Source organism: Euleptes europaea, chromosome 9 (assembly GCF_029931775.1).
Source record: "Euleptes europaea isolate rEulEur1 chromosome 9, rEulEur1.hap1, whole genome shotgun sequence".
Lineage (NCBI taxonomy): Eukaryota > Metazoa > Chordata > Lepidosauria > Squamata > Sphaerodactylidae > Euleptes > Euleptes europaea.
In genome coordinates, this window is record NC_079320.1 from 90,866,669 (window position 1) to 90,887,284 (window position 20,616).

The following is a 20,616-nucleotide window of genomic DNA, read 5'->3' on the forward strand; positions in this document are numbered from 1 at the left end:
TAAGGAGAATGAAGCCCTTGATTGGGGAAATGGCAGATGCAAAAGATTCCCACCAACACAGAACACTCTGGACTGCCCCTGCCATTTCACTCTCTTTTGGACTTTGCTGATCAAAAATAAGGTGCGAATCGTGGTCCTTGCTTCAGAAATTTATCTTTACTGTAGCTCTGCAAACATCATGAGCATCATAGGATAATTAAAGGTAAAGGTAAATGTCATTCCCTGTGCAAGCACCAGGTCATTCCTGACCCATGGGGTGACGTCACATCCCAATGTTTCCTAGGCAGACTATGTTTACGGGGTGGTTTGCCATTGCCTTCCCCAGTCGTCTACACTTCACCCCACACAAGCCGGCTACTCATTTTACCAACCTCGGAAGGATGGAAGGCTGAGTCCACCTTGAGCCGGCTACCTGAAACCTCAGGTCATGAGAAGAGCTTTTGTCTTCAGCACTGCAGCTTCCAACTCTGTGCCAGGGGGCCCAACGACAGGATAATTCAAGTGCATTAAATAAAACAATGTCAATGGAAGCAGTTACCCTTTTTGTTGAAGGAATTCTAAGGCAATCCTCTTCGACATTAAAGCCACATACAAGTCCCACTTCTGTAACAAAATCCAGATATTCTCTGTACTGGGACTTCTTACTTTGCTTCCGATTATACTTTCCATGGAAGTCAAAAAAGCAGCAAGGGAGCACGAAATAGCGACAAGAGTAGGAAGACCTGAAACATGATGAGATGTTAGCAAAGACACACCTCCCCTCTCTGGGGTTTACACATATTCCTAACCAGCCTCAAAACTGCTCTATTTCCTGGATTCGGCACCAGCGATAAAGATTTAACTAGATTCTCAGATAGATCCTACATATTTTTCTCCCCTCAGTGCGCCCCAATTCTCTTGATTTCCAAAATTTCAGAGGATGTGAACTAGAAGCAAGTAACAATGATGGCACTTCTATTATAAACTACTTCCAAATTCAAGAGTAGTGATGATATGCAGCTTTTACAGAACTATTCTAGGTTTTCCTTTGCATTATACAAAATGAGCTGATTTGCTGGAAAAAGTTATGCCACTGACCATCATGCCAAACATGTTTTTTGGCACCCCAAGCTGATCCCCACCCCCAACACAAGCCCACACGGCCTCCACTCTGGGCACCAGCAGCCTGACCCCAGAAGCTGTGCAATGCATCAGGCTCTTCTCAGATATTCAGGCCCAGCTAATCACAGAGGAACCCACACTCAGAATCAGAGCCTCCCACGGTAAGCGTTCGAATGAGAGCACCACAGCCACAGACAGAGGGACACCCCACAAGCCGACAAGCTGGATTCGAGTCTGGCAACACCTCAGAGACCAACATGATTTTCAGGGAATAAGTTTTCGAGAGTCAAAGCTCCCTTCTTCAGATATCTGGGCATCTGACAAAGGGAGCCTGGACTCTCAAAAGCTCATACTCTGAAAATCCTGTTGGCCTCTATAAAGTGCTCCTGGCTGTTCTACTGCAGACCAACACACTCTGAAACTATCCAAAAGTTCCAGAGCGGGGAAGGGCTGTGGCTCAGTGGCAGAGAATTTACTTTGCATGCAGAAGGTCCCAGGTTCAACCCCTGGCATCTCCAGTTAAAGGGGCTAGGCAAGTAGGTGATGTGAAAGACCCCTGCCTAAGGCCCTGGAGAGCCGCTGCCTGTCTGAGTAGACAGTACTGACTTTGATGGACCAAGGGGGGGGTCTGATTCAGTGTGAGGCAGCTTCATGGGTTCAAAAGCTTACTGGCTCATCTGTTTACACTTCCAAGGCCTATTATAATGCAAAGGAATAAAAGAAGGAACAGCTACATGGAAGGAGCAGAAAAGTTACATAGTAAGAATAAAATCAGAGCACTCAGTAGACGACTTCCTCACTTGCTCTAAGTAACTCCCGATCATCACTCTTCTTTTTGTGTGTAGCTCATCACAGGCATTAAGAAGACTTTTCTCCATATCATCACAAACTTTTTTAAAAGCAGCAGCATAAAGCACATACTGCAATTCTCGTGGAAAGCCCTAGGTACAAACAGCCTGCAGCATGATTGCCGCCACCACAGGGCCACTGGTTGGCTCTGATGTGGAGTGACTCCCTAGCAGCACGAGCAGATGTGTGAAGGCAGACAGCACAACTGCAGCAATTGGTGTGAGTGCTGAAGGAAGGCTTCTAATGGAAATTTCCCTTTAGAGTTTTGCTGGTTAAGAAAAATTCTCTGCAAGATTTTCTGCAGTGTTTTTGTCAAGACACAATTAATGGGAAAGGGTACTGCACCTAACAGTGGAAGAATTTAACTCTGGTAACTATCTATTTAATTTGTGGCTAAGAGGGCTCAAAATAATTACAAATGACCTATATGAGTTCAAGCAAACTGTGGAAATGTCTTGTGGCTGGTGCAAAACCTGTGTCACATGCAGGGGGAGGGCAACCCTTTGTTTTTAGATTTTGCTCTGACTTCTTCAGTTATCAGCATATCAAATTTGGTGATTGCCCATACCTTGAAACTTGTCTGGATAAGACAACAGGCTTCACGTCACAGACCACAACATCTGGCATATCCAATACATTGACGAGAGAATACTGCCGCCCTCCCACAAGGACCTACATCCTCCCCCATAGTAGCTCCACACTGGTCCCCTAAACACTCCCTGCAATTTGCTCCTCCCACAGTTTTTTTTTAAACTGACACTTTCCCAGGGTATTTGTTGAAGAGCCCTTGAAACAAACTCAGCCCTGTTGGGTACAGGACAGAACTCTTTTCTCTGGATTTCATTCCAATGAATCAAAACTGTCCTTGACAGGTGCTATTCTTTTCATTTGGCACTCCTCAGGGGGTTGTTATTTTATCTTTGGTTTTAGCTGGGGATGTTTTAACTATTATTATAAGTCACCTTGAACCAAGACTAACGGAGGGTTATAAATATTTGCATAAATAAAATAAGGTGTCACATTGCTTTCACCATTCATTGCCTTTCTGCCACCAGCTTCCATTAACTCAGCAGCTTCAAATACAAACCCTTGTCACACCTCTGTGCCTTTAAGTAACTGGTATGGTTTTAAATAATGTACTTCATAGCCTCCTCATCTGTTCTACTTTCAGTATGCATTGTTCTGGGCATGCTAGTAAAATAGCACTTTAGAATTGTCCTGGGTTTTCGAAGAGCCTCTATGCTTGACACCACACCTTCAGCAGCGCTAAGTGGAAGGTATGGCAATTTACCCTACTCAGAAAGATTTTGCTTGTGCAACATGAAGAAAATTGATACACTTTCTCACATGATGCTGGAGCGTCCCCATTTCAAACTCTAACATGGCCAATGGATTACTCCTATTTTAACTAAACTACCTGCCACCATAATAGGTGATAAAATAGTCCCCTTTTTGCTGGTGGATAGAGACCCAAGTATAACACTGGCAGAAATAGAAAAAACTCCCCATTAATTGCTAAAGACCAGTGGGTCATGGGAGCTAGGAAGGAAAGAAAAGGAAAGGCACTTTTGAATTTGGTAGAGGAAAGACACAGACTTTGCCAGTGGCTCTTTATCCACAAGTCGCAACAACCCCCCCCTCCCCCGCTGCCACCCCACTTTCTGGACTGGCCAAGAGTACCTGGCTGCTATTACCGGTATCCATGGAGTCAGCTCATCGGAATGATTCCCAATTAGCCAGTCAGTGTCTGGATACAGAGAGTTCGGACTAACTGCACATTCCTAAAAGGAAGCAAGACATGATTGAGGCTCAAACATGTCCAAGATAGACAGACAGACTGAACCATTCACACGTGAAGACGAGTCAACTAAATTCAAATGTTGGTAAAACTTTCTATTCTTATAGTCAGTTGAAATCTATCACTGCCAGTATTAGTCATACTTAAGTTTTCTAAATTAACATGTTAGGAAAGTCATGCTGTACATGTTGAGAATTGTTCATTCAAGGAAATAGTTCATTCAAAGGAAAGAATTTCAGAACTACAGTTTACCACCCACCACCAGTCAACATCCGGACTACAGCAGGAACTTTTGATGATAACCTGAGAGGTGCTGCAACAGGTGGAAAACCGTTTATTTACAAAGAATGCTGTTTCAGATCCCCTTACTCACACAGGCAGGTACAGTGAAAGCCAGTTCTAACATGGTCTCCTTTCTAGCAAGAAATGCTAATTTTAATAACTTAACAAATATTGCTACTGCTTTTGTGCAAAGCCGTCACATTTTTAAATTACCGTATATACTCGGGTATAAGCCGACCCGAGTATAAGCCGACCCCCCAAATTTGAGGCCAGAAAAGGGAATTTCTTATTGACCCGCGTATAAGCCGAGGGTCAATAAGAAATTCCCTTTACCGGCAATGCTGCGCTCTAAAATGCCGGCCCCCATTTTAGAGCGCAGGGCCCCTGCCGCAGGTCGCCCTCCCGCCGGCCTTCCAGGCCCTCCCGCCCCACCCCACCCCACCCCAACCCCAGTGCCATCCAAGGGGGGGAGGGGGAAGAGCCCCTGAACCCCCTACTTACCGGGAGACGCGGCGAATCGGCGGCGTGGCCTTCCTGGGCCGGCAGGAGGCCTTTCCAGGCCCCTGCCGGCCGGAGGAAGGCGCTTAGGCACGTGGGTGGCGGCGGCGCAGCCGGCAGGGGCCTCCTGCCGGCCCAGGAAGGTCCCTGCCGGCAGAAGAAAGGCGCCCGGGCGCCGGCGGAGCAGCCGGCAGAGACCTCCTGCCAGCCCCTCCAGGCCCCAGCCGGCAGGAGAAAGGCTCCCTGCCGCCTGGGCGGCGGCAGAGCAGCCGGCAGGGACCTTCTGCCGGCCCAGGAAGGTCCCTGCCGGCAGAAGAAAGGCGCCCGGGCGCCTGGGCGGCGGCGGAGCAGCCGGCAGAGGCCCCTCCAGGCCCCTGCCGGCAGGAGAAAGGCTCCTGGGCGAGGCTGCGAGCTGTAAGTTCCTCCCTCCTCCCCCCTCCCCTCTCCTACCGTATTGACCCGTGTATAAGCCGAGTTCGGCTTTTTCAGCCCTTTTTTTGGGCTGAAAAACTCGGCTTATACACGAGTATATACGGTATTCAAAGGTATTTAACCTATACTAACAAGGAAATTGAAACATTTAAGAGTACTTTCATATTGAGAGAGATCTCATTAAATTCTAACAGTTCCTTGGGGAAGAGACAAGATGGCGACGGATAAACAGCTTTATCCAGCTGCTCCGCTGCTTCAGTTCTTTAATTGCGTTTTAACAGACAAGGTTATCTTCTGCACTGGATTATTTGGTTTATTGGGATGAACTGGACTCATCTTTATAAATCAAACTGCCAGTCAGACTGCTTAGCTATTTTGGCAAAACACTGCAACTGTTGATATAAGACACTGGGAACCTCCTCCTTCCAAAAAAGTAGACCACAGAGTCCCAGTGGCCGAGAAGAAGCCCAGATCGGCAATCTCCATTAAAATTGGCCAAGCAGTCACGAATTGATGATCTGCTAATGAAAAAATTACTAACTGAAATTTATACAGTACTTTCTCCTCCTCTAAAATGTACAAGGCGTCGGAGCAAGCAGGGGAGAAAATTATTCAGTTATCCCCAGACCACCATTCCCAGATCACCCTTCTCATGTGGCTGATGAATCCCACAGGAAAAACAAGAAAACGGATAGGCAATCGCTCCCCCCACCACCACCATACCTGGAAAGAAATTCTCCAAGAGGGGGAGTACTGCCAGGATCCCCCAAAAGACTCTTATGTTGGAATTTATAGGGAATCACAGTCTGCTTGCTGGTGAAACTGCACAGCTATCTTTCAACAACTCAGACTTATTCTAGTAAGATTAACTTAAGACATGATTTTAATGCTTATAACCAGAAGATACTGAATCCATTACTCAGTTCGAATATACAAGGGAGAGATGCTCTAATTACTTCTACGATAGACATCAGATCTTCCAGCTTAAGGGCCCATGTGACTTCAGGATGTGGGTGTGGGTGTAAAGTGCAGTCAGTCACACGTGTGTGTGTGTGTGTGTGTGTGTGTAAAAAGTGCAGTCAGTCACACCTGTCTTATGGAGACCCGGTAGGGTTTTCAAGGCAAGAGACGTTCAGAGGTGGTTGGCCCTTGCCTGCCGCTGCGTGGGCTGAGTTCAGAGAGAACTGTGACTGGCCCAAGGTCACCCAGCAGGCTTCATGGGGAGGAGTCGGGAATTGAATCCAGTTCTCCAGATTAGAGTCTGCCGCTCTTAACCACTAGCCACGCAGGCTCTCGACAGGGATTAAACAGACCCCCATAAGTTAATATGCCTCACACAGCTGGCTCTTGCAATCCAGAAAACAGAGAAAGGGTTTCAGCATGCAAGAATGATGCTGCCGCTGCATGACAAAACGTAGTCACCAAGTGGCTAAAGTCACTGCAACTACAGAAGTTACATCCCCGCCTAAGAAATGACTGAAGACAATCTTGAGAGAACAGCTGCACAGCCCAAGCAGACAGGTGAAGGAGAGGATCCCCTCCACCCTAGTAATGAAGACAGGCAGAGAGCTGCTCACAAGCCCCCTTCGGGAGAAAGCTTGCGGCCGTCCTTCGAAATCTGTTTACAGCTGCCCAAAGGACAGATTTGGCCAGGCCTGTGCACACCCTCACGTGCGAACGTGACTGGGCAATGGGGCACCCGGGTTTGTGGGGCCGCCCGGCTCTTCAAAGCAAACCCACAATCAAGTACGGGGCAGCAGACGCACTGTCCACTTGTCACAGCTAAAGAATCACGATCTGAAGAGCTAAGGGCAGCATCCTGTGAGGAAGTCCTTCAATAAAATGAAGGCAAAGTTACAAGTAAGGGAAGGTTTCAAACTGTGGCAGATGAGAACACACTGTTTACTGGGGGAGGGGGGGAGGTCAACTCACCAAAGAGGACACACACATTTTAATAAATAAATAGTGAAGTTGTTATCTACTTAATGGCCTGCAGCCCCCAATGTCTGCCCAAGTTTCTTTTTTAAACGTATTACCTCCCCCTAAAGATTCTGCAGAGTTTCTCCCTGGGCAGAGAAGGGCACACAGGAAGTCACCCAGCTCAAGGACTGCTTAGTTCATCGCCCTTCTCAGTCACATTTGTGCCTGCTGAGGTGGAGTTCTTGCAAGAGGTACACAAATCCATCCATCTTGGGCAGGTTTGTGCCCCCACCCCGCCCCATCTCACCTCCAAACTATAGACATTATCAGGCGCTCTTATACTCTGCCTGTCAAATCACTGGTCTGCACTTGTCTACCTTCAACCCAACTTCCAGCCTCTGTAAGCTGTAAAACAGCCCCATTAAATGACTGCAAAACAGCCCCATTAAAGGACTGCAAAACAGCCCCATTAAGTGACTGCAAAACAGCCCCATTAAATGACTCAGTATAATAAATAAGCACATAATCTTCTGTAGGCCGAATAAATAATATGACTTGCATGCATATGTATTACTGTTTTTCAGATGTATGCAGATGCTATTGTAATTAATAAAATATGAATTAAGTAACACTTTTAAATAAATTTGTTGTAACTTTTTGTCATTATTCCTTTTATCCAATAAAAGCATCAGTCTTGTCATTATTCCTTTTATCCCATTAAAAACATCAATCGGGAGCAGATTGACTTGATGAACAGATGTGTCAATCATCTGGCGCAAGAGCTCTGATCTGGCCCACCAGCTTTTCCAATGCACACCACCTCCCTGCCCAGCTCGCCAACCACACCCTGCCTGGGCTGAGCACACGTGTCAAAGTGACGCCTAGTTAGCTCTGGGTCGATGGCTTGGCCCATGTGACTTGCTGCGTGAGTGCCAAACGTGGTGCCGAGCCAGCTGAGGCTCGAGGCAGCAGGGAGAAGTTCTCCCAGCAAGGAGCTGCCCTTTCCAGGCAGGCAGGGTATGCGGGGTGGAAGACTGGGAAGTGTTTGAAATGAAACTCTGTTCTTCCCTCTCGCACATCAGCTATGGCCCCTGCCATGGCTCGCAACTCTGACCTCCTCTTTGACCCTTTAGGACACTTCGGCAGGTAAATGAGTCCACTGGGCGACCAGAGGCGACAGTGGGGGCTCACTAAGTTTGGAGTCCCCAGTCCTGCCTTTTTTTCTGTCAGCCCCATGCTCTACTGAGGAAGTGGGAGAGGGGGAGGCGGTTAGAAAGGGAAGCCCAGGCAGAAACCAAAAGAACTAAAGAGGAACCATAAAGGAAATGGGAAGATGGGAAATGGAGAAGACAAGGAAGAGAATGAGAGGGAGGGAGGGAGGCAAGGAAGAGAGGGAGGTGTGCTTGTTTGCATATACTGGTAGCAACCTGGATTTGCATTTAATTATATAGCAACCTACAACTCACAGGTGTGTTTGTCCAAATAAGAAATGCAAAAAGCTGTTGGTAAAGAGGATACTTTCTGCTCAAGGAGAGTGGCAAAAAGAGAAGGTTAAGAAGTTCTTTCTCTTATGCTAGTTTTCTGCTGAAAATTGTACTCTCAGTAGATACCTGGTATTATAAAGATCCTGAAAAAAAAACCCCACAGATTAGTTCCAAATCTGATCCAGTAAATCTCCAGGACACAGTTAAGCTAGAACAGCCTTTTGGAGAAACCACAATTAAGCAAAATCCCTACAAGACCAGCCCATGTCAGCCTGTTGCAGCAAAATTACACAGGAGTCCTGGTGGCACTTTAGTGGACTATCAGAATTTATTCCACCCTGAGATTTCATGAGTCACAGCTCACTTCACTGACTCAAAAATACTGGAATAATTTCTGTTAATCTCTGAAATGCTGCTGGACTCCTGCTTTATTTTACAGCTAAGAAAACACTGTTCTTTGTAATTCCTTTAAGGAGTTGGTCCAGAATAAGCGGCATGTGGTTTGCAGCTATTCATTAAAGATAACATTTGACAGCATTTCAGTGTAAAAAGAAAACAGTGGTATCCTGCCAGTTTCTTACTCAAAGTGCATTTAAAGGTAAAGGTAGTCCCCTGTGCAAGCACTGGGTCATTACTGACCCATGGGGTGACGTCACATCCTGACATTTCCTAGGCAGACTATGTTTCAGGGTGGTTTGCGATTGCCTTCCCCAGTCGTCTACACTTTACCCCCAGTAAGCTGGGTACTCATTTTACCATCCTTGGAAAGATGGAAGGCTGAGTCAACCTTGAGCCGGCTACCTGAAACTCAGGTCATGAGCAGAGCTTCTGACTGCAGTACTGCAGCTTACCACTCTGTGGCACAGAGCTCTCTTGAACTGCATATACATTTCCATAATAAAATCTCCAACTAATTGCAACTTCTTCAGCTCTACGAGGCAGCCCCTCCCCACCCCAGTGCTGGGCAGTGGAAAGAGCATGGAAGGTGGACAGGGAAGTTGGTTTGTGGAGCTGTGACAGGTGGCGTAAGGGAGGTGATAGGGTTACGATGGCCCCTGGGCTGTGTGGAAGGTTTATGTCAGGCCCTGCCTGTACAATGTGCTGTGAAAACCAGGCATGGTCTGACAGAGTTTGTTTTGCTTTCTCCAGGTGCTGGCCAAGGTCAGCGCCAACAACTGCCAACTGTATTTTGACTATGGACTCTGTGGGAATCTTACCCCAATGGGGGGAGGGTTGCCATGGCATCCTGAGTTGTTCTATGCTTTCAATATATGCCCTGTTCCATGCTTTTAGTTTTCATTGCCATCTTGAATCTTAGCTGCTGTTAACCTGTAGATCTTCCAATAAATCAACTCTCTTTTGGACTACCTGTCTACGGATGTTGTTTATGGGATTGTCACGGGACAAGTGCTCACATTATGGCACTAATCACCCTTCCTTTCTGAACTAAATTTTATTCCCTGGCTGGAGCCCTGGAGGGATCGCCGGGATCTCGGGTTGGAGCATAGCACGTGCTCCCCGAGTGAACTGTCTCTGGCTGGAGCCCTAAGGGGATCGCCGGGACCTCAAGTTGGAGCAGAGGACGTGCTCCCCGAGCGCATAGACCTCGGCTGGAGCCCTGGAGGGTTCGCCTGGCCCCTCGTCTTCTCGGCTTGAGGTACGAGGCGAGGACTCCGATTTACTGCACACCGGCTGGTTGGGCTGGTGACTGATCAGTGGCGTCGCCTAGCTGAGACGACCTCTTGGACGACCCAAGACGCTGATCTACGTGCCCGCACCGACCTTTCGGGACTGGATTCTTTACTGGAGGAGGTCCAGCTGGCGCATGAGGACCTTGCCATGCTAACTCAGATGTTGTCTGAACTGACACTCAACGACCCACGACAGGAGTCAGTGGCCCCCTTCCAGGGGCTGGGGTCCAGTTCCGTGATGGCGGCAACCGGAGGGGGAGACGTGCCGCTAACTGTCCCAGACCCCACCGCATGCCACCGGGAAGCACAGAACATTGCTGCCCGGACAGTCTTGGTCCTTATGGATTTACCGTCAACCACGGCAACGGTCGCGGATGTGGAAAAGATTTTAGAACCGGACTTTGGTGTTTCCTCCGCGGATTTGGCTCAACAAGTACACCCGCTATTGGGAAATCATAAGGAGATCCTATTACTCTTGGAACAAATGGCCGAACCCACTGTGACGGCTACCGCGGCCGCCAAACTCGAGGCAGACCGAGCGCTCGCGGACCAAAAGCGAGCGGAGGAGCAATTGTTGGCCGACGCGGCTGCTGCTCGGGCACGGACAACGGCAGACGCCGATGTGCGACCAAAAGGGGGCAGGGGACTAGAATGGTCTTTCCCCTTGTTTTCCCCTGACCGTGGCCTGCCTCGAACTATAGTGCGCAGGCAACGATTAGCCTTCGCTTCCGACGTGCTGGAGTACTCGGATGAGGACCTTTATGCTGAGGAGTGTGGCTGGAATACCAACCCCGACATACTGGTGGATCCAAGGAGGAGATTCATCTCCTACGGTTCCAAAACCGGGACTTGACGGATCGTATGGCCCGTATGCAGGACCAGATGGACCTACTGATGCCTGATTACGACCGCCTACAGCGAACTTAAACCCTGGCGCCACAGCCACAAGTGCCTCCGGTGCCACAGCCGCAAGTACCACCACAGCCGCAAGTGCCGCCTCAAGTGCCCCCAGCGCTACCGGTCCAGCCACCCCTAATGCCGCCGCCCCAACCTCCGGCGGCCCAGATTGTGCAGTGGAATCAACCCTGTCTGCGAGTGACATATGACGGCTCTGTGGATACATTGCCCTGTTTTCTACACCAAGTGGACAGCTATATGAGGGAACAGGGGCATAACTTTCCCACTGAAAATAGCAGAGTACGGTTCGTTTCCTCACTTTTGGTAGGAAAAGCCGCGGATTGGATGGTCCTCCAGTTTGACACCTGGGCCAGCTCCATCCGCTCTCTCAACGAGTTTATGCGAGCGTTAAGACGACGGTTTGAAGACCTGTTCCAGGGGGAGAAGGCCAAGGTTGCCCTCCTACAGCTTCGTCAAGGATCCTCATCAGTCAGAGACTTTGCTGATGAGTTTCAGTGCCTTGCGAGTAAGATCGTGGATTGGATTGAGGCTACCCGGGTGCATTATTTCCGAGAAGCTTTATACCCCGAAATATTGAACTGGGCTTATATGCAACGGGATCCAGCCACCCTAGAGGAATGGATACTACTGGCAGAAGAAGTAGAAAGCTGCCATCAATTCATAACCCTGGCCCGACGTCGGGCCAAAGAGGGAGGAAGCCAGAAAACCCCTCCGAGGACCGCAGCTCCTGCCCTGCGGAGACCGGCTCAACCCGTGCAAGACCGAATGTTGCGCTTTCAAAGGGGAGCCTGCCTCGTTTGCGGTGCCATGGGTCATTTTGCTGCGGCCTGCCCGTTTCGTTCGGAGCCACCAACTCCCACTCCCCACCCGGAGGGGACTCCTCGCGGAAGATGACGCGCTCGGAGAAGCGCTGCAACGGAACGCAGTGCAGCACCAGGACGGAAGGCGCCCCCAGCCCTCTACATCGAGGGGCCAACACACGAGCCTTCGCCAGCAGACCCGTCGGGGTCATGGATTACAATTGCCCCAACTGGGGATGGTTCTGCATCGTCGGATGAGGACCGCCACTGGGAATCTGCCTTGAACATAGAGTCTCCCCTGGATCTCTCAAAAAACGGACTGGGTCTGCGGTGAGTGGAGCGGCCCCGCAGACCCCCGCAGATGTTTCTGCCAAACCCAAGGCTCCTGTGATGGTGAGTGAAGTGGAAGAGACTATATGTGGATGTGGTATTACAACATTATAGAAAGGGACCCCAGTTACAAGTTAAAGCCCTCATAGACTCGGGATGTGCCCGCTCGTTGATCAATGAAGCCACTTTCAAGGCACTCAAGGTAAAATCAGTATCCCTACCGACCCCTGTTCAGTTCGCCCAGATGGATGGCAGTGACTTTAAAGGTGGACTGGTTAACCGTCGCACCTGGGGGGTGGCGATGGGCATAGGCCACCATTGGGAGCAAATCAACTTCACCATAGCTCCCAATATACGATACGCTGTGGTGTTGGGAATAAATTGGCTGAAGGGACACAGTCCCTCCATTGACTGGGGGGCCGAAACATTGACGTTTGCCAGCCCAGGTTGCGAACGGCATAGGTACGAAGTAGCTGTTAAAACCGTACTCCAGACAACCCCAGCCTTGGTTTCAGACGCCCCTGGTCATCCCAACTACCCACCGAATACCTAGACTTTGCGGATGTCTTTAATGTACAAGAATGTGATGTACTACCCCCCCACCGCAGATCGGACATTGCTTCGTGAGTTCTTAGACAAGAATCTGGCTCGGGGTTTTATCAGACCCTCTACCGCCCGTATTCAGCCCCCGCTTTCTTCGTGCGCAAGAAGACCGGTGACTTGCGACTGAGTATTGACTTTCAGAAACTCAATGCGGTCACCCAAACCAATGCCTACCCCATTCCTTTGATCTCAGACCTTTTGGGGCAGTTAAAGGAGGGACACATTTTCACCAAATTAGACTTGGTCGAAGTCTATTATAGAATCAGAATTCGCGAAGGGGATGAGCCCCTAACAGCCTTTTCCAGTTGCTTTGGCATGTTTGAATTTTTGGTGATGCCTTTTGGATTGAAGGGGGCTCCGGGGGTTTTCATGCAACTCATTAATGAGATACTACATGACTTGTTATATAAAGGAGTGGTGGTTTATTTAGATGACATTCTTATTTACTCAAAAATCATGGATGAACACGTTGCCCTGGTTAGGGAAGTGTTACAACGTCTGAGAAACAATCAACTCTATGCTAAGGTGTCCAAGTGTGAATTTCACACCAAGGACTTACAATGGACCCGGAGAAGATGCAAGCCGTCACCAACTGGGAACCACCCTCAACCCGTGAACAGGTTCAGAGATTTCTCGGGTTTGCAAATGTCTACAGGGGGTTCCTCCCTAACTTTGCTCAGATTGCACTGCCCATCACAGACCTCCTTAAGACTAAAGGGAAAGGAAGCGCAGCCACCCTGCCTTCGGCTAAAGTGAATTGGACTCCCCAGTGCCAAACCGCTTTTGACAGTCTCAAACGACTGTTCACCTCCGAACCGGTATTAAAGCATCCTGATTCGGAACAAATGTTTATAGTCCAGGTAGATGCTTCAGACATTGCAATGGGGGGTGCGTTGCTACAGCGAGGGAGGGACGGTCAACTACATCTGTGCGCTTACTTCTCCAAGAAGTTCACGCAATCTCAGCTCAATTGGCCGGTTGGGAAAAGGAGGCAGCCGTGGTCAAGCATGCCCTCACGGTATGGAGACAATTTTTAGAGGGATCTAAAGTCCCTTTTGAAGTGTGGAGCGATCACAGGAACCTAGAAGCGTTAACGGGGCTCACAAACTATCCGCAAAACAGGTACGATGGGCGGACTTCTTTGCCCAATTCCGCTTTGTGTTGAAATATGTGCCAGGAAAGCAAAACGTGCTGGCTGATGCTTTGTCTAGACTGCCCCAATACCCTACCAAGATTGAGCGCCCCACAGAGTCTCTCTTCACTCCTGCTCAGAGGGCTTTACTGCCCACCTTGGCAATGCAAACCAGGTCGCAGACCCGACTCCCCACGCTGCCTTCACGGGGGGGGGAAGCCCAACACCCGACCACGTCGGTTGGACCGTCCACCCTGCTCCCCACACCTCCTTCGCCGGCTCTAGTTCCACCCCTCATGCAACCTCGAGGGGCCAGGCCCAAGGAGCAGAGGCACGTCTGCCCAGGCAATCTGGCCACCCAAACCCCGACGGCGCCAACACCTGCTCCTGCAGCTAAATTTGCTAGTGTGGTGCCCACAACGCCGGATATGGAGGGGCTAACCGATTCCTTTAGGGAATCTCTCCGTTGCAGTTGCCGAGTCGAACACTCCGCAAAAACCCTCCCACTTTTCCTGATTGAACGCGGGGGTTATTGGTATAAGGACTCTAGATTGTATGTGCCTAAGGTACTGCAGAGGGAGGTTCTGCAGCTGGTTCATGGGGCCAAAACCGCAGGACACTGGATTTCTTAAGACTTTACATCTACTAAGGAGACAGTTTTTTTAAAACAATTTTTTATTTTCTTCAATTAACGTATCAAACATAAAAAACATTAATCAATTATAAAAATAACAGTAATAGTAAAAAAGACAATTTAACAATATGATGACTTCCCCCTCACCCTCTTCCATCTAAAAATTAATTGTATTAACTTTTGCTAGCGAAACTAATCCCAATATTTTTTATTTTTTAATTAATCTAATCTTATTATATCTAAGATTAAGTCAATAGGTAATACAAGATTAAACAAAATTATATTTTAACTAATATATAATCCTATTCAGCATTTTCAAAACAATACCTAATATAAAATTAATAAAAAGTGTAAAGATCATTAAATCAGTCATTAATGTGAGATTAATCAAAGATGTAAATGAGGGATTAGATCAAAGAATTTTCTAAATGGTTCCATTGAAAATTAATTATTCCCAAAAATACAGAAACCATTAAGTTCTTATATAATCAAAAAATACAGAATAAAAATATTGATTTCCCCTACACCTCCCTCCTCTTCCAATAAAAATTAGTTGCTTTATTAATTTTCCATTTCACTCCAGCTCTAAATTCCAACTTATTGTTATTAGTAACTCATTGACAAATATTGTTGTATTTCATTTAAACCAGTCCTTTCAATCAGCTCATTTTAATCATATCGCCAAGGAGACCAAACTCCTTTAAAATAGTCCCTTTGCCCGGAATTTCCAGCATTTCCTTTTTTCCCCCATTAACAGTAGGCATCTGAGATCATTCTTGAAAAATATTAATAAAGCCCCTTCTGCAACTGAATGGTCTTCATAGTGAATCCATGTTGTTATCTGTGTCATCCCAAATACAAGAAAAAAGATCCTGGCAGCTCCAGTTTTCCTGCTCATTAAATCCTCACTGCAGATATTGAATAGTTCATCAAGCAGATTAGAGAAGCAGAAATCAAATTCACACATTTTCATATCCCTTGTTGACAGCTGGATTGTGGCATCTTGCTTCTTGAAGTTGTCCATTTCCTCTTCAGAATTCTTCTGTTGTTCATCTCTCTTGTCATCTAGAGGCTCTTTTAGGTCATTAGGGTCTTCCTTGTTCTTTTGAGTAATTAATTGGGTAAAAGAATTCGTCATAGTAATCATCCGTTCCATCTGTTTTAACATCTGCTCCTGTTGTTTTAACAGCAAATCGTACTGTCTTGCATATATCTTATTTTGCTGAGTAAACATGTCTTGTATTTTTTCCTCCATGTTTACGTGCGAGGGTTGCAGGTTTTAAAAAAGTGTTTTTCCAGAGTGTGGGTAGAGTAGTAGCTTTGTTTTTTGGTGATTTTGGCAGGCTGTTAGGATATTTTTTTCCCAAGGTATGGGTAGATTATTAGTCCATACTAAGCACACTAAGCTTTTTTATAAAAAGGAATTTCTAAAGTTTGAGTCACCAACGAGTTATTACAGACGCTCTAGATCGGGATAAATCAGGAAGTAGGAAGTTAGCCGGAAGTAGTGCTGCCGCGGACCTTCCAACGTCCCCCTTTTTGTAGTTTCGGTAACTGACCTTTTTCATTGATACACCCGAGGGGCTCGTTTCTGGTTCTGCGTGCTTCTTCGCTTCCTTTCTCCCCGTTGCCGGCTGCCTTGCTGCAATAAGATAGTATTCCTAGAGGTCTTCCGGTGCTGATAAATTTTTAAGGACGTGGCAGATGGACCTTCCCAGCCGGAAAAGGTAGCAGACCAAGGGGAGGGAGGATTGTATTCCTCCTATCCCCTCAAACGTCACAAAGTCTAATTGGTGCTTGCCTCGTCCATCAAAGAAGTCCGTTGTTTAGTCTACCCATAAATCAATTTGATAGAATCCTTGCCGCTTTATCTAAGATCTTATCTCTGCAAAAAGAGTTTTATCTGGGGGGGGGGGACCATGCAGAGTTCCCGGTTATTTCTGCCGACCAAATCAGCTTCTCTTCCTGGTAAGCTCAAAAGTATTCTTGTTACTCACCAAGATTTCGGAGGGTGAGGTATTTTCTTCTTCAGATGGTTCATAAGTTGGTTATAGGTAATGGAGGTCCAAGCCTAATTGCCAAGAAATGTTCGCAGCGATGTCTTCTCCCCTCGATGCCAAGCAGGACAAACATCCACACCTCCGGGGGACTTAAAAAGCTCCCTCTGGGGGTTTGGAAGTCATACTGCTTTCTTCTGGCTGCAGAGGAATTCCTGAATCCCAGTCCACTATTTAGGACCAGGTTGGTGTGTTAAAAAATACTCCAAATCAAAACATTTCTTGGATTCCCTTGGGAGCTTTTCCCAGGGATGAGTGCTTGGGACTGGCAACATATGTCTAAGTTCTGGCTAGTCTGCAGTTTGCTAAACAGATCATACTGATCAGAATGACAGCTAAGTCATGTGAGTATGCTGGTCTGTTGCAGTTTGTACAGCCAGGAATGGGGATTTCCAGAATGACTCATCTCACAGGTGAACTGTGATTGGTCATGAATGTGTATATAAGTCTGTGTATTGAATGTAACTTTCTTCTTGCCTGAAATATACGTGCTGGCAAAGCACTTTGTTGCTCAGAGCTGTGAATGATAACAGCTAAAGGACTCTGTGTATATATTGTAAATAAACTGTACATAGCAGAACTGCGTGGTGTGAAGTTGCTACCAGGTAAACTCCTGAAGTCCAGACAAGCTGTGCGCGACAGGGACCAGCTCGTTACCTGAAGTCCCTAAGGGGACAATATTGGTGGGCGGGCATGCGATCTGACGTGGATTCGTTCATCCGCAGTTGCCCAGTGTGTGCTGCTGCAAAGAGACCCCAGGGCAAACCACCCGGACTTCTACAACCTTTGGAAACCCCCACTAATGGATTTTATGACTGAACTTCCCCTCAGCGAGGGAAAAACCATACTTTGGGTAATCACAGACCTGTTCTCAAAACAGGTGCATCTTGTGCCTTGCGCAGGTATCCCTTCCGCCCCAAAACTGGCCCGCCTCTTCGTGTCACATGTCTTCCGATTGCACAGATTTCCGCGCAAGGTGGTCAGCGACCACGGAAATACATATGTGGCTAAGTTCTGGAAAGCCTTCCTCAAATTGGTTGGGGTAGAACAACGACTATCAACCGCCTTCCATCCCCAAACAGATGGCCAAACGGAACAAGTGAATGCTTTACTGGAATGCTACTTACGCTGTTATGTTAATTACCACCAAGACGATTGGGTAGAACTGTTGCCCTTTGCGGAATATGCTTACAATAATGCTGTGCACCAGTCCACTGGTTTTAGCCCTTCTCAAGATGTGTATGGGCAAGACTTCGGCCCCATCGGCCATGTTGATGTGTCAGGGGAGGAGGGAGGTGGAGATGTTGCTGCCTGGGTGCACACGATTCAAACAACCTGGCCATGGTTAATAAAAAATCTGGAACGAGCCAAACGCAAATATAAGGCTCAAGCTGACAAACACCGATCGCAGGGTAAGGAGTATGGGGTGGGGGACACAGTTTATTTGTCCACCAAGAACCTCCGGTCAACTCGCCCATGCGGCAAACTCAGTGCCAAGTTTGTGGGTCCGTTCCCAATTTCCCGCATCATCAACCCGGTCACCGTAGATCTCTCGCTCCCAAAGTCGCTAAGACGGATCCATCCCATGTTTCATGTCAGTCTATTGAAGCCACATGTTCCCTCCCCGGAGTGGCATCCCGAACCACCGCCTGAGGTGCCTGTACTGGTGGGGGGGGAGGAGCATTTTGAAATTGCTAAAATCTTGGATTCGCGTATCCATCATGGTTCCCTCCAGTATCTGGTTCGTTGGAAACACTTCAGTTCTGCTCAAGATGAGTGGGTGCGCTCGCGCGACGTGTCCGCCCCTCATCTCATCCGTGCATTCCATGATGCCTACCCGCACAAACCAGCGCCCGGAAACTGAGAGGGGGGGCCTTTGGGGGGGCAGAATGTCAGACCCTGCCTGTACAATATGCTGTGAAAACCAGGCATGGTCTGACAGAGTTTGTTTTGCTTTCTCCAGGTGCCGGCCAAGGTCAGCGCCAACAACTGCCAACTATGTATTTTGACTATGGACTCTGTGGGAATCTTACCCCAATGGGGGGAGGGTTGCCATGGCATCCTGAGTTGTTCTATGCTTTCAATATATGCCTTGCTCCGGGCTTTTAGTTTTCATTAGTGCCATCTTGAATCTTAACTGCTGTTAACCTGTAGATCTTCCAATAAATTAACTCTCTTTTGGACTACCTGTCTACGGATGTTGTTTATGGGATTGTCACGGGACAAGTGCTCACAGTTTGTGACTAGACAGAGAGGGTGTGTGAGATGGTTGGAAATAGGGTTGGTTTGAGGCCGAAGCTCAGTAATTATTAATGCGGTGTTTTTTTTTTTATCCCACCCTTCTTTCAGAGGCATTATAGGTAATTCTCTCTTCATTTTACTGTCACAACAACCCTGCGAGGTACGGTAGGCTGTACAAGAATATGGTTGACCCAAGATCACCCACAGAATAGCTATTCATGGAAAGGGTGAGATGGGTACACACGTTCATGTACACACAACTAATATAATTAATTGGCTTTGCCTGTGTCTTCTATAAAGTCTGGGTTTTGGGTACCTGGCATTACATTTTATGGTACCTGTGGCCTGGCCCAACCAAGTGACATTTATGTCATATCTGGCCCTCCTACCAAATGAATCTGACACCCCTGGTCTAAATGCTCGTAGCCAAGCCTTTGCCTCAAGGGAAGGTTTGTGCAGTTCTGAATGAACAGACACATCAGCCACACAATGAGGAATGTTTGATAATTTTCACAGAAAGAATAGGAAATGATCACTATTTTCATTTACCAAAACAATCTTTACAGCTACTTCATAAAGAATAATAGGGACAACTTTTAAGTTAGAGACTTAACAGCCCCTGGGACGTACTTCCCGCCTCCGTTTTGGACAAAATGTAATATGCTCCCAGCAAAGGTTTTTGCCTTTTTCCTTATCAGTGACTGATGAGGCCCCTCATTTAAGATTAGAAGAGAAAATAATACCCAAATATGAATATTTGTTGTTACTTGCTGGATTTCTTCACCATTCAGAGTCCATCTGAACACTGAAGGATTTCTTTTTTTGGATAAGGCAACTACTTTAGTTTTCTGGTAGTTTATTTTCAGGATTTACTTGATGCAATACTCAGAAAAAAAATTCAGTGATCTCTGCAGACCAACAACTCTCATCAGAGAGAACAAATCAGTATCGTCAGCATAAACAAAACTGGGATAGTGCAACTGGCCAAACAGGATGGATAACAACGCACATGAAAGACAGCTGATAGATCATTCATATATGGGTTGAACAAAAATGGGGCCACAGGAGTTAATTTCAGAGAGCGTTTGCAAAAAAAAGTCCAAGCCAACCACCCAGGTTTGAGCAATAAAAAGCCGGAACACAGAACATTTTTTTACAGTACCTCCAAGTGTGTTTGGGGTCCATACATGTCCCATATTTTTCTTCTTCTAACATCAATTCCTTTGCCAGGATGCTGAAAGATTTCATGACAGTCATCATACTTTACAATTCAGGAACACCTCTTTACCCCAGAATAATACAAACAGGCAGAATTCCACCCTGCTCTCTGAAATATAATAATCTCTATGAAAAGCCAGGGAGTGTGGCCAGCACCCAGTCTTGAATGGGGGAGCAGAGGGCAGGGCTCAGGTCTGATCGCCAATCATTTCATTTTCCCCTTCAAGTCCTTAACTCTCATTCCAGGGTGCAGGCTGGTTCCGTTTAATTGATGGTAAGATGGGGGTTGAGGAACACATAAGGGTGTCTTACACCCAAAGTGCACGGCAGCCACTCACTTATATGGCAGAATGTATGTCCAGGATCATGGCTGGGATGAAGTCTAAGCCTGACCCATGCCAAAAAAACTCCACTTCTTAGACACAGCAGATCCCCCCCAAAAAAGTCCTACCAACTGCCTACAGTTAAATTTGTCTTAAAGAATATAATTTGAGCCAGAGATTAAAGCCAGCTTCAGGGTCTGTTACATGGTCAAACTATGACAGAGCAAAGGAATAAAGGGATGGAAGTAAAAAAAGGTATTTTATATAAAATGGTTCATGCTCCAGCATAGAGCCCTGACAGTCAA

General features: G+C 47.3%; 1 protein-coding gene across 1 annotated transcript in view; it reads right to left on the reverse strand.

The window, feature by feature from the left end:
• Positions 1-20,616, reverse strand: part of TRMT44 (tRNA methyltransferase 44 homolog) — a 40,660-nt gene that overhangs the window by 10,573 nt on the left and 9,471 nt on the right. The window contains exons 6-8 of the mRNA XM_056855518.1: positions 19,933-20,004; positions 3,631-3,731; positions 539-722 (exon numbers count right to left, since the gene is read on the reverse strand). Of these exons, the coding sequence (XP_056711496.1) occupies positions 539-722; positions 3,631-3,731; positions 19,933-20,004 (357 nt within the window). The remainder of the gene's footprint in view (positions 1-538; positions 723-3,630; positions 3,732-19,932; positions 20,005-20,616) is intronic.